The following is a 14,264-nucleotide window of genomic DNA, read 5'->3' on the forward strand; positions in this document are numbered from 1 at the left end:
CAACTGATTACACTGCTGAAGTAATACTAAAAGAAGCAAACATTAACCCTATGAAATCCTAGTGAAATTTCATGCAAGCTTACCTGAGATCCCTCGTGTGTCCCAGAGTCGAGAGGAACGTCTCCCAGCTCTAGATCTGTTTCAAGCTGAGAAGTTCAGCCTGAAAATTATTGCTGTTATAGCCCCATGAGTCAAGCCCTGCACAAGATAAGAAGAAACCAATCAATAATTTTTTCCTAATAAGGAGATGAGGGGAGCTCCCTGTGCATTTAAGTTACAAACGGCACCTATCTCTCTAAAATAACCTTTCTGGGATTGCACTGATCAGCCCCAGTGCACGAGGAATTTGGGAACAGGACTTTTTGCTCCTCTTTACTTCATAACAGCTTGACCAGCAGCTTGGCTGCTGCTTCCTATCTGGCCGTGACTCCTAATCCTCATGGAAAATCAGTCCTGAGAGTTTCTGAACTCTACTAGAAGAAGAACTCGAATACAGGATTGTATTTTAAGTGTAAAGTACATTTTATTAATGTATTTTTGTTTGTTAAAAATGTTATTTATTAAAAAACAGCTTTTTCCATCAGTTATCCTTTTGAGTCTCAGACAGGTTGCAGCGTGCATAAATTCACCGGCTGCTAAAGCATGCTTTATCTGAAGGGGTTTGACAGTTTGCTCTTCCCAAATGTGATGGGACCCATCACATCCCTCAGGGAGTGGCTGCTAACCCTTGCTGGCAGTGTGGATGAAAGACCCCACAAGCAATACCCCTTTGCTTCCCCCAGCACCAATGGGTTTCAGTGGGAATTTAAGGTTGGGACCACCTCTGACGTCACTCGGCCTCCCACTCAGCTTCCAACAGGCAAACATCTCAGGTGGTTCATTGCTCCTCTTTCATTGCTATTTCTTTTGTGCACCCTAATCGAAGAGTTAATATTCCAGCTAGTGCCAAGCACATGCAGTCTGAGTCACTGCTCCAAGGTCACATTCAGCATTGCCTGTTGACTCACCAATTTTTGGACCAGTGGTGTGGAGAAGCAAGATTTATTGATAAGTTATCTCCTTGCTGCAATAGAAAAGGAACACACTTGCCCTTTCCGTTGGTGGAGGAGCAACCTGCTTTGCCCCATGGGCTGACAGATATCCCTGGCCACCTCTGTGCTGCTGGGAATACCCTGCTTCAGGTCACAAGTTTGCCTCAAATTATGCACTGGTCTTGGTGGTAACGAAAGAGCATTGTTTGACAAAACCATGAGCAGTCACGCACTCTGGTGTCAGGGGAAGGGTCCTGGAAAAGGGCTGAGCCAGGAGTACATTGCACACTGGCAGGAAGAGCAGGAGCTCTTCCTGAAGGTGGTATATTTGCTGGATCATCACGAAAACTTAAGAAATTGAGTTTTAAGGAATTGGTATAGTGATGATGTGTCCTGCCAGCCTCACCCCATGAAATGCAAAGAACTGGGGAAAAGACCTCACTGTAACTCCAGAAAGGACAACCCAGCTGTTGCTGTAGTGGCAGACGAAAAGGAAGTTTGATAGCAGCTCAAAACATGTTTTGGGAATATCTTAATTGTTTTCCCTTTAAAAAGACTGCTGAATGTGGTTATGGGGACCCACAGCTTCTCATCTCCCCCAGGTGGCATGACCATGTCCACCCACCCTGGCTCAGGACTGCAGAAGCAGCAAGCTTTTTGGTACAGAAAAGGGACTTTCTGGACTGCAAAGACCTCTGCTGAAGTGCTAAGGGCTTGGGAAATTCCTCTTAACCCCTTCCTGCCTGTGGAAATGTAACCCATTGCCTCCAGAGAAGGTGGCCAGGTAAGTGTTTATTGAACAAACAGAGGTCATCATACGGCAGTGCAACCAGTACCCTGGAGCACCTCAGAGCCCCTCTAGTGGGAAACAATGACAAACTGGCTCAAAAGAGAAGTCCTGCAACTGTTTCCAGCACTTTGCAGAAGAAACTCTCCCCACAGGGTTCTGCACCTCATGTCCACCACATTAGACTCCACCAGCACAACCACCATGAGGAAGGACTGTGGTCCCACTGGAGGCACAGTGCTTACCCCAAAGCAGCCACAATGGAGCACTTAGCCTGAAAAATAAAACCCCCATGCAAAAGCTGTCCTGTCAGGGGCAGGATGCTCACAAACCTGCTCATTAATCACTGATGGTTGAAATCAGTAATGCTGCAGATCCAGGCTGGAAGGAAACCAGAGCCTGGGAAGCAAGTAGTTGTGGTTGGAGGGGTCAGGACATTCCTGAAATTTTGCTCCATGTGGGGGTGGGAGAAAACATGGGATTTGAAAGCAGGCACACATGTCAAATGCATGCAGATCCAGGAATATTATTTCCTTTGTGAGATCCTTGTCTGGCAACGCCTGGACAGCCTGGCCCTACACATCATTCCGGGCTGGTATCACGTCATAACATGTCAAGTTACCTTCTCATAAGATGAAAGGTTTTCTACAGATCATCCTCTTTCCCAAGACCAAGAGTCCTCCAACTCCTTCCCCTTCTCATTTTGTGATAAATGAGATATATAATACTGAGAAATGGCTTCTTCCTGCCACTGCTATCACACTATATGAATTGATACCCTTCCCAGACACATCCAGTAACTGCAAACAGCACAAGATTTTCATTCTCAGCACAGCATGAATGCTGCAGAGGGCTTTGGGAATAAGCCAGCAAAGTCCTTTCAAACTTATTTGGTTCGACGCCACCACCCAGCCAACTCACGGAAGCACTTAGCTGGTCTTGACCTCTCCTGATGGATGCTCTTGATTACTCATATGAGACCAGGTACCAGGTTTTAATTACTTGAAAATACTTGACAAGGAGCATTCAGGAGATTGTGGATCCTCTCACTCAGTGGGATTACACAACATGGGTTTGGAACATCTTTGTAGCTAAACCATGTAAAAAAAACTCAGAGGATAAAATGACACTATTTTTCCTTTCTTAAAAACATTTCATACATTTGGAATGTTAAAAATATTTTGTTCATGTACCCTTAATTAAAAAAGAAAAACTAAAGCCACTCGCAATAAATGGATCCACTGAAGCAATAGGCAAAGCTGAGAGAAGGAAACCCAGTAAACAAAGATTTGCAAATGTGCATTTCCCTATGCAGTGAAGGCTGTGCTTCCAAAACACTAGGAAAGAGGATTCAAACCACCTCTATACATAATCCTTTAAAAAAAAATTAAGCAAATTTTCTCTAAAATGTAAGCCAATGAAGCACTTGCTTCCCTTTCTGCTCCTCATTTTTTAGTTTCTCACACCTCCAGTGCAAGAAGACTCTCAGAGAACTGACCCTTTCCTCCAGCATCCATATTTTGCTTTAAAACCAGCCTGCACAAAACAAGCATTTCCTGGTCTCTCCGATAGCTCGCTGTATGCAGGCCATATAAACCTAAGCTCCTCCCTTACTAATGCATAGGAGACCACGACCTTCTCTGCAAACTTTCCAAAACTGAATCCCTCCATCCTGATCTTCCAACATTGCTGTGCAGGAAAGTTGATGGGGAAAATCACCAAACAGACACAGAGGGAAGGTACACACAAGACACCGAGGACTTCCCACCTGCCCATGGCCTTCCAGGTGCTCTTCCTATGGAAAATTCAATTTAAGCAGGTCACAGAAGGAACAAGTACTCTGTTTATTGTCTATCTGATCTACCCCTTTGCTTTCCTTCCTTTTCTCTCAATCCTCATTTTAACCCTGAATTTATCGTAGCACCAGCTTCCCCACAGAGCATGGAGGGAGGCTGTAGTGCTCCATCAGCAGTGCTTCACTGCTGCCCACTCCACTCAAGGGAAACGGCCTAAAGTCTGGCTGTTTCTATCTTCCTCCCCTCTCCTATTCACAGTCCTTCACATGGTCTTACAGCACGGTTTGTTCCAGCTTTAATACTTGCTCTTATCTGAGCTCATTCCAACCAGAGGCTCAGAGTGGCTTCACCTGAATTCGCACGCGGCAGCCATTCATCCAAAGCCTCGACACCCATCGCAAAAGCCTTTTTCGGCTAAACCACAGAGATGAGAAAGGTTTCCAGGGGACAGCCAGGAAATGCAGGACGCAATCGGAACTGGAGGCAATTTGTCCCCGCCAGGAGTAGGGCATACACAGAGCTGGGAAGATGACAGATCTGCTGCATGACCTGGCTGAATTTTTGTTTGCCTCTGCTGGGGAGTATCAAAAGGGTGGATGGGTAATGAAGAGACTGACACTTTCTTAAGAAAAAAGGAAAAAAAGTAAAAAAAAGCACTGCATTGCTCAGGCTTTTCTTTATTAGACTAGAAAATTTTGTGCCGCCAGAAAGCCTAGCTGGATTTCTGCAGCCACTAAAACCAGCCACATCAACTCTGTAGTTTTCTGGGGGCAGATCTTTTTTTTCCATGGAAAACCACTGCAGATACCCTATAGCGGTGAGTAATTCTCCCATGAGGTCAGGCATGTTGCAGGCCTCATCACTTGGAGGATGGAAACTTTGATTCAAGCCTATTTGCTAAACCATGGCCAGTTCCTGAACAGAAAATTGAAACAACCTTCATCTCAACATGGGCATGTTGCTTGTATGGACCCAAGATGTTTACCAAAGCCTGGGATCCTGGGTGTGAGGAGAGGAAAGTAATTATAAGGCTTCTTAGATAATGTTGTTTGTTTAATAAAGAATGACCAAAGTCCTTTTTACAGGGACACAGGAGGATCCTGATTGCAGGAGATAACATTTCTTTACAAAGCTGTCAGCAGAAAGCTGCTCAGGCTTTGGCAAGACACACCAGGAGGTGATCCAAGCAGCACCATGTGGATTTTCTTCCCCACCTTTCCTGGTCGAAGCACACACCTGCTCCAACAGCAGCAGGTCTCTCCATTGAGGAAAGGGCTGAAGTCTCGGACATGATGGCCATGCTCAGGTACAGCCCCATGACCAGGCCAGTGCACAGACTGACCCAGAAGCACCAAGTGGTAGCACAGGATCTCTCTTGAGCTCTCTAGTAGGTTGGCCAACAGCTGGGACATGCAGTGATTTCCTTCTGGAGCATCTTCTGTCTCTAGTGGCCAATGCAGCAATTCAGATGTTTCACCAAGATCCGAGCTGGGCTTAAAGCTCCTCAAGTATTTATTTGGAAAACTTGAGCATGGTAGACAGGTTGCCAGTCCAGGCGAGCGTTACTGCAGCTGCCTTCAATTGCTTTGCAAAACCTCTAGTTATTCTGGTGAAGTCAAATCATCCACCCCTGGGCTGGGAGAACTCGTCCCATTGCATTCAACAGGACCTTCAGCACTGGGCTACCTGGCATCCCTTGAGGGCCTCAAGCACCTGTCCTTGCACGTGTGCTAAATAGCTGGTTGCAGGGAGGGGTGAAGATATTTTCCAGGACAGACACCAGCAGCTCTGTGAGATGCAGCATTTGGGTAGTTGCAGCTTATCAGGAGATGGTATGCAGTGTTGTGGAAGCGCCGCAGGTCCATGGCGCAGCTGCAAGCCGCTCCTGGTAGCAGGATCAGGCCTATTTGTGGTGGCAAATAGCAACTTTCCTGCTGGACAACACAGCTGGGAGTACGCATGGGAAGTCAAGGAAGGGCAGGTTGAATGGGGAGAAGGTCTTTTGCAAAGGTGGCAAAACTGGAATGATTACAGTTTCTGAACTCAGAAGTCATGCGCAGATCACTGATAGCCGCACTAAGGGGATATCTACCAAACGTTATCGAAATGTTGTCCTGGATGTGGTATGAGCAAGGACTGTCCTGCCCTTCTGGACAACCAAGTCCTGGTAATTTTTTGCTGCTGCCTAATACTCGGTCAGACATGGGAACACACAAAAGTTCCCCAGATCATGTGCCTTAAATCTATCCACAGATTAAATACAAATGGGTTAAAGCTTCACCACAAAAGGAAAATATTTTGCCATCGATCATTTGAAGCAGCAGCAAAAGGCCAAACATGCATTCCCTGTCTTGTGCGTAACGTTACTGCTTTCAAAACTGAAGCATTCACCTTACTGCCCCCCTGGCTGGGCTGAGGTTCCCCATGAGCTAAAATGCAGAACAATGTCATGAAGCGGTTGTGTGACAAGGCACAGGCAGGTCATCACTTCCATGGGATGGACAGGGGTTAGAAACAGACAGACATGGAAAATCGCCACATTTTCATTTCCACAAACCGAACAACAAGGAGGGTACTGGAGAAAGCATCAAAATCCCTGCCAAAAAGGTAACTGTGGATTTAACAAGAAAACAAGAAGTCATCTGGCTGCCAGATGAAATGGGAAGGTATGTTTCAATCACTCTGTCAAAATGCAGGCAATGAGTGGAAGCACACTGAAGGGCTAAAAATAATAAACCAGCGTATCTCTCGCTGCTGGAAGGTACAGAGCTGCATCTTCTAGCCAAGGGGGAGACAGCAGTGCAGAGAAACAGATAACGTCCTGAGCTCCTTGCCCGCTTCGCTTTCCTTTAAGCCTATAAAGGCAGAGGGGAAGAGACCAGCATTGATAAGCCGAGCCCTGCTGGTCAAACTAAAGAGCAAGAGGGAACAGCACAGGCAGTGGAAGCAGGGACAGGTGTCCTGGGAAGAGTATAGGGACCCTGCCCGGTTGTGTAGGGATGGGGTCAGGAGGGCCAAGGCATGGCTGGAGCTGAACTTGGCAGGGGATGCAAATAATTACAAGAAGGGCTTGTACAGGTATGTCAACCAGAAAAGGAAGGTTAAAGAAAGTGTAGCCCCCCAAATGAACACGAATGGTGACCTGGTATCAACAGATGAGGAGGCTGAGGTACTCAACTTTTTTTTGTCTCAGTCTTCCCTGGTAACCTCTCTCCTCACCCCTCAGCATGTCCACCCTCAGCAAGTTTGCAGACGACACCAAGCTGAGCGGTGCAGTTGACACACCAGAAGGATGGGATATCATCCAAAGAGACCTGGACAAGCTGGAGTGATGGGCCTGTGAGAAACTCATGAGGTCCAACAAGGCCAAGTACAAGGTCCTGCACCTGGGTTGAGCAATCCCTGATATCAATATAGGCTGGGGGATGGAGGTATGGGGAGCAGCCCTGCGGAGAAGGACTTGGGGATACTGGTGAACGAGAAGCCGGACACGAGCCAGCCATATGCGCTCACAGCCCAGAAAGCCAACTGTGCCCTGGGCTGCACCCCCAGCAGCGTGGGCAGCAGGGTGAGGGAGGGGGTCCTGCCCCTCTGCCCCACTCTGTGAGACCCCCCTGCAGTGCTGCGTCCAGCTCAGGGCCCTCAGCACAAGGACATGGAGCTGTTGGAGCAGGGCCAGAGGGGGCACAGAAATGCTCTGAGGGCTGGAGCCCCTCTGCTGTGAGGCCGGGCTGGGGGAGTTGGGGTTGTGCAGCCTGGGGATGAGAAGGCTGCGGGGAGACCTTATTGCAGCCTCCCAGTGCTTAAAGGGGGACTACAGGAAAGATGGGGACAACCTCTTTAGCAAGGCCTGTTGTGACAGGACAAGGAGTGATGGTTTTAAACTAAAGGAGGGGAGATTTAGACTCGATATAAGGAAGGAATCTTTTACACTGAGGGTGGTGAAGCGCTGGCACAGGTTGCCCAGAGGCATGGTAGATGCCCCGTCCCTAGAGACATTCAAGGTCAGGTTGGATGGGGCTCTGAGCAACGTGCTCTAGTTGAAGATGTCCCTGCTCACTGCAGGGGGACTGGACTAGATGACTTCTAAAGGTCCCTTCCAACCCAAACCATTCTGTGATTCTATAAAATATTAAGTGGAAAACAAAAAAAATTGGAAGGACACCTGAAGTTTCTCACCCAGCAGAGGGCTGCGTGAGCCAAAAATCACCCTGCTGGGTGGCAAATGCAAATCCCTGTTCTGCACTGAGACTCGAAGCTCAGACTCATCCTGCCTGACCTGCTCCACCTGCAGAAGCCAAGATGAACCAAAGTTAACCCAAAACAAAGGGTTGCTCACATAACTTGTCTGGTATCTTTTTTCCAGGGAAAAATTAAAATCAGCAGTTACAATAACACTGTGCTGTGATTGGCGTGAGCCGTGGCTGCAGACAACCAGCGGTGCAGCCCGAGCAGAAGCAATTATTAGTTGAGTTAAGGAGTACGCCAGCCAAAAGTCACCCAAAGCATCATAAATAGGTCCAAAGGAGACACCTTCCAGCTCTACAGCTGCTCTGCAAACCCTGGGGAGGGAGGTGCGTCAAAGTATTATGTGGGCAAAAGTGGGGCTTGGATGAATTGCTTTGACCCTTCCAGGGGTGAAGGTACCCTGCGGGAAAGCTGCAAGCTAGTCGCCCCCATTGTGTTAAAGGGGGTGGGACCAACTCCAAAGCAGCCAGAACCCATGGCACTAGCTAGAGGATCATCTCTGTCAGAGGGGGGGTGGTCAAGGGAGACATCCTTGTTTTGACTGAAATCTTTTGAGACGAAAATTGACTAGGAGATTTCTAAGTCTAAGCTGGCAGCACTTTCAGTGCTTAGGAGTGTAGGAGACATCAGAAGAAACCCTACAGTAGCCAATTTTGGCTTCAGCCCATCATCTCCTGGCCAAAGCACATTCTCCCAAGCTAACACATACCCCCTTTCCCCCTTCACCAACCTACAACAAGATCACAAGGCATCTGGATGCATTTGGAAACATTTGTTGGAAAACAAACACTTTGGTGACATCACCATCTTCATTTGCACCCAAAACAGCATTTATCAGAATCATTCCAGGGAGTGGATATTTTGCTCACACACACACAGCAGCAGCCCCTCGGGCAGGGCACTTACCTGGGACGCAGAAGAGCACAGGGAAAGCATCACTCTGAGGAAGAGGCAAGCAGCACGTGCAAAGCAAAAGAGCTCCAGCACAGGATTGGGAAACCCTTCTTACACCCTGGGCCTGGAGACTGAAATACAACAATGCATAATTAGGCAGATCCTTCCCAAGCTAATTCCTGCTGGCTTTTTCTGGGCAAAAATTGGGCAGAAAATGAACAAGGTGTGCTGCTCTATGCCCGCCCATGCCCACACACCAACCATCTGCCAGCCAAGACTAACCACCAGGGCCAAGACGCCGCAGCTGAAAACCATCTGCAGTCAAGCTGGGCCATTCCCACCTGCTCCCAGACCTTGCTTAGAGATGTGCTTTAAACAAGGCTGCAGAATGGGTGTGCAGAGGGTGTCATGCCCAAATCCTGGTTCTCACCAGCATTCCTGGCCACGCCTACAGATAACCAGTGGCAGAAACAACATTAAGAGGATGCACCAGTGTTGGAAAATCAATGCATTTTCTACATGGAAGGTGTATCTTCCTGCCAGGTTACAGAGAGACACGTGGGAACACCATGAGGCATGACACAAAGGGCTCATCTCTGTTTTGGTCACCTGGCTGTGGAGGGAGTCCTTATGAAATAGTCAAAAAGAACCCATAAATCCTGGCAAATATTTGCTGCCAGTATCTGCTGAATTGGATGGGAAAACTTGCAAAACAAGAACTCGTGGTGGCTTGTCTTTAGGGAGCACTCTGATAGCCCAGCACCAGGAGGATAAGCCAATGGGCAATACACTGAGCTGCCCCCCTGAATAAAAGCAGGAAGGGGGAGGTTGATGGTGGTTAATTGCTCTTTTCAGAGTACAGAAAAGCAAAGGGATCATCGCCCTTGCTCGGCTTGTGCTCCTCAAAAACCTCCCATCCCTGTATTTTAAGGGTCTTAAAACTTTCCCCAACTGGAAGGACTAAAAGCTAAACTGAGATGGATCCCAGCAATATCGAAGTCCACCCTCCTGGCAAAGATCTTGGTTTAAGTTTGTCAAGGACTCACACAATTGCCAGGTCCTTCACCTTAAACCGTCCTTTTCCAGCCTTTTCTGGTGGAGATCCCTCTTTCAAATTTCAGCCTCCTGGAGTCTGCACTGGACATGTTCTTTACCCCTCCACACACAAACCAGGCTCCTGTCCGTCCTCCTACAGATGCCCTCAAACTAAACAACTCAATGTTCAGTTACAAGTCAAGAGAAGATGGTTTTACTGGCACAATGTGGGAAGAGCCATTAGCTCTGCTTGCTTTGACCAAGACCGCACAACACTGGACTTCAGCTCTTTTACTGACTTCTTGCGCCACAATGGCATGAGTTTGCCACGCTCACATCTCTGATGGGCAGCAATGGTAAAGGTCTACGTGCACCCAAGCAGCACAAGCTTCGCTACCCAAGGCAGATGCACACAGTTCACCCACGCACCAATGCCCCAGGGCAAGGAGACAACGTACACGGAGACTTAGCCTCTAACTGGGAACAGAACGTCCCTGGAAGTTGCCCAGGGATCTCACCCCAGAAATACAAAGTTCAAAAGGCAAGGGTGGGTGTTCAAAGTCTCCAGGAGACCACCATCACCCCTTGGCTACTCTTCTCCAGAAAGTGAAGGCTGAAGAACCCCTGTAGATGTACCATACCTGAGTGGTTTGGGGAAACGCAGCTGAAGTGCTTGATGCTGGGAATTGTTAGCGTAACGCGTTGGCACTCCACGCACCGACCCCTGCAGCCGTAGCACCACCACAAGCCATGACCCATCTCAAAAAGCCAGTGCTGCTGAGCAGATACTTAGAGAACAAGAGGAACAAGGCAGCACAAGTGCCACAGTCTGGAGTTAACACTGATGCACAACGATTTTGCCCCATACCTATTCCCTTGGTTCTCTCATCCAGACTAGACAACAGCACCCAGAGCAATGCCACGCTGCTGAGCTCCACAGCCCTGCTTGCCCTGTTTAGCAAGATCCATGCAGTAAGTCAGACACTACAATGCAGAATTCAGCAGATTCCATTTAATGTCATGTGCATATATCCATACATTTACTTATGTTAATGGTTTTGATGTGCGTGATGCCAGGTCTTGAAAAATCTACTTATTCATTTACATCTGGGAGCATGAATTCTCTCAAGCAATCGTCTCAGGGAGGGCTTGCTTTTCTTAAAATAGTCAACTTTCAACCACATAGTTTTGAAGATAACACCATGAACTGAAGGTAAAAGCATGCAAAGCTGACCCCTAAAATTCACAGACAGCTCTGCAAATGCTCTTGGCAAAGGGTTTTGCCAAGAAGCATGGGGTGTGAAGAAATCCCCTCCCTCCCAGGGAGAGAGAGAACCGATAGAGAAACAGGTTAGTCTTGTCTGGGCATCCCAAGCAACAGCAAGGCAAAGCAGCAGAAGTAACACCCCACCAATTCTTCACGGAACTTTTTGGCGGAGGCTGAAGAACAGGGCAGAGAAGTAGAGATAAGACACCCCAAAAAAAACCAAAAGAAAAAACAAGTAACACTTTCACCACCACTTACTCACAGAAATTCCAACCCCCCTTTTTTTCTTTGTAATTTAAGTGACAGGACTGATAGATCCTGGGGTCACCAACGGTTACCCTGCAACACGCTCTGTCCCAGCAGTTTTGGGGTAGATTTTTCAAGCCCTGGTGATGGCTCCCAGGAGGGCTTCTCCCACCTGCTCCCGGACAATCAGAATCTATTTGCATAGCATTTATTTCAGATAAGGCACTGTTTTGCCCAATGCAAACAGTAATTCAAAATCAATGCAGTTTCCATACAGTCCAAATTTGATGGCCTACAGTGCAATAACACAAAATTAAAGGCAAGGTTTGGAAGAATAAACCCAGCTTAATTTAAACTTAATATTAAAAAGATAAAGGAAACTACATTTTTCAAAAGCCTTTTTATTTTCCTTCACCATTGTTGTTTTACAATACAAATATCACCTTGTGAATACACAAAAACCCTACAGAAGATAACTCTGCTTCACGTAAAATACAGAATGGATATATATATATTTATATATATATTTTCTCTTCTTCATTCTTTAAAAAAATCTATTTTGTTCTGCACATTGGCAAGTTTAGGATAGAATACTTCCCCAAACATACAGTATGTATGGTAGGAGTGAAACTTATAATTACATGCAGTTTCTGCACAAACATTTTAAAGAAATAGATTATCTTTGTTGTTTTTCAACAACATTTCAATACGGGATGGAGAAACCATTTGTAGTTCACTCAGTGATCATTTGTAAAATTCTTTTTAAAAAAAAAACAGGAATTCATGGCTGTTTTTCTTTTTAAAATACAGCTACCAAGTATACAATAAAGTGATACCTTTTAGATTGACCTGCCCACAATGTGTGAGCAAGATCAGACCCTTTATTTGGTTTTTTCCCCCTACACATGGCAATTTCAACATTGTAAGTAAATTTCCAGTTTAATTTAGCTATAAATGCAAAAATTAGTAATTATACAGTATATATAATTCTGTTTTCATGGAATACTTTATTTTAAATAAAAACATTTAAGACTGCCTACTGACCATACAATCAAGACAAGAAAGGCACTAGAAACATAGACAAATCTCTCTTTCCCAAGAAGCATTTTCTTTAAATTTTAACTCTCTATTCTCTGACATGTAAAAATCTTTTTAAATTTAAATTTTCATACACATTTTGAAAAATAAAGTTAGGAAATACTTAGAAAAATCACAACTTTTTTTTTTTTTTCCCCACTTTTTGACACAGTCACTGCAGATTCTACAAAATCAAGATTACCAAACCTTCCTGTGTCTCTCAACTTAGTCGTAGCATGGTGCAACAGGTAGAAAGATTTCTCGATTTTACCCAAGGCAGGTATTTAGAAACCTTCATAGAGTCATTTGCTAGAAAATGGCTTACAGCCCAATCTTTGGGGCAAGAGATATGAAAAGTATGTTTTCCCAAGAAAATAATATGCTTTATTCCCAGACGTGACTGGAAAGACCAGAACTTATGATATAAAAGCTTTCATTTATGCTGTCACATCATATACAAAGGAACATGGTGATGGGTAAATGTAAATCCCAAATCTATTAACAAGAAATGTATAACAGTGCATGATAAGTTAAATTTTCTTTATTGTTGTCCAACGCAGATCCTTTGGAGAGAAAAAAAGATCACAGTGCTTACCAGGTAACTGAATAGGTTAAGTCAAGGGAACTGTTAAAAGAAAGGGTTAGGGAGCGGTTCATTTTTTTTATGGCATCTTCTCACACAGAGTTCTTAGCACTTGGGGCAGGTCCTTTCTCCCCATTTTGTCCGTTGGCACGCTGTTATGTGTCATTCACCAGGCGGCTGTATTTCACCTGCCTGCCCCGGTGCAGCACTGGCCTGGGGAAGGGCCAGTGGTAGGAGCGAGGTACAATTCCTTGGACATTCTTTTCAAAGTACTGGAAGGGCTTGTACCACCAGACCCTTGCAAGGAGGTTAGTTTGGGAAGCTTCTTTTAGCACCTGCACAAAGATAATCAGAAAAAAGAGAATTACAAAAAAGCGCGTCACTTACTTGCACAACCTCACTGCATGTCACTTGCTACTGTTCATCAGTGGCATCTGGCTTACAGTTTCTTCCAAAAGTGTCTCAATACCTAGAAACACCTCCCAACGAGATCTGCGCGGACAAAGATCAAGAGGAGCCAAGCTACTTTTCCATAGCCTTCCTGTGCACACCACGTGTTGCTCCCAAGTGAGGATAACCCTTGCTTCCAAGACCTCATCTGTTCAATAGTCCCACAGGAAAAGAATTAATGGCACTGATCTGTCTCTCTTCTCCTTTGGGAATGAAAAAAAAAAAAAAACCAGCCCAAAGCACAGCTGTTTCCATAAGTATCTCTGAAATTACACGTAGCTCAAGAATTGCTTCGGAGCCTGGCTGTGTGCCTACAGAGCAACGAGCAAGGCATGTCCCAACCCATCCGGAGGAGGTGACAGTCCCTGCCCTCTGCATGCTCTCAAACCACCCCACCCACCCTTTTGCCTCCCCTAGCCGCGAGCAAGCCGCAGCTGAGATACAGGAGCGGGCAGGCACAGATTTTGTTTTCCAGCTACCATGCTGCACGTTTTCAGTCCAGGGCAGGGAAGCACTGTATCAGCCTACTGGAAAGTGCAAGCACAAGGCTTGTATACCACCCTTTCTTGCCATATCATAAACTCCCATGTAAAATAGATTCATTTGAGCCCTAGTGGGTTTTTGCTTTTAAGGTCAGACACAAGCCACAGCCCTCTGCACATGGAGCAGCAGACACTAGCACACAAATGTGCGCTCAAGTAAGGATCCAGGGATCAACATTTCCCAACATCTCAGAAGCCTAAGGAAGCAATGTTGAGCCATCTTCTGAGACATGTCATGCAGCAAAACAGGAACTTTTCCATAGGGTAAGGCAAAGGGCTTTTCTGAAGCAAGTCCTCATTAGCACTCG

At 46.2% G+C, this 14,264-nt stretch overlaps 1 protein-coding gene across 12 annotated transcripts in view; it reads right to left on the bottom strand.

Moving 5' to 3' along the window:
- Positions 1–11,685: 11,685 nt before the first annotated feature.
- SGMS1 (sphingomyelin synthase 1) overlaps positions 11,686–14,264 on the bottom strand; it is a 98,773-nt gene continuing 96,194 nt past the window's right edge. For all 12 annotated transcript variants that reach the window (XM_075109587.1, XM_075109583.1, XM_075109584.1 and 9 more), the window contains one exon: positions 11,686–13,299. In XM_075109587.1, the coding sequence (XP_074965688.1) occupies positions 13,120–13,299 (180 nt within the window). In that variant the 3' untranslated portion in view covers positions 11,686–13,119. The remainder of the gene's footprint in view (positions 13,300–14,264) is intronic.

Source organism: Phalacrocorax aristotelis, chromosome 14 (genome assembly GCF_949628215.1).
Source record: "Phalacrocorax aristotelis chromosome 14, bGulAri2.1, whole genome shotgun sequence".
In the NCBI taxonomy this organism is placed as follows: domain Eukaryota; kingdom Metazoa; phylum Chordata; class Aves; order Suliformes; family Phalacrocoracidae; genus Phalacrocorax; species Phalacrocorax aristotelis.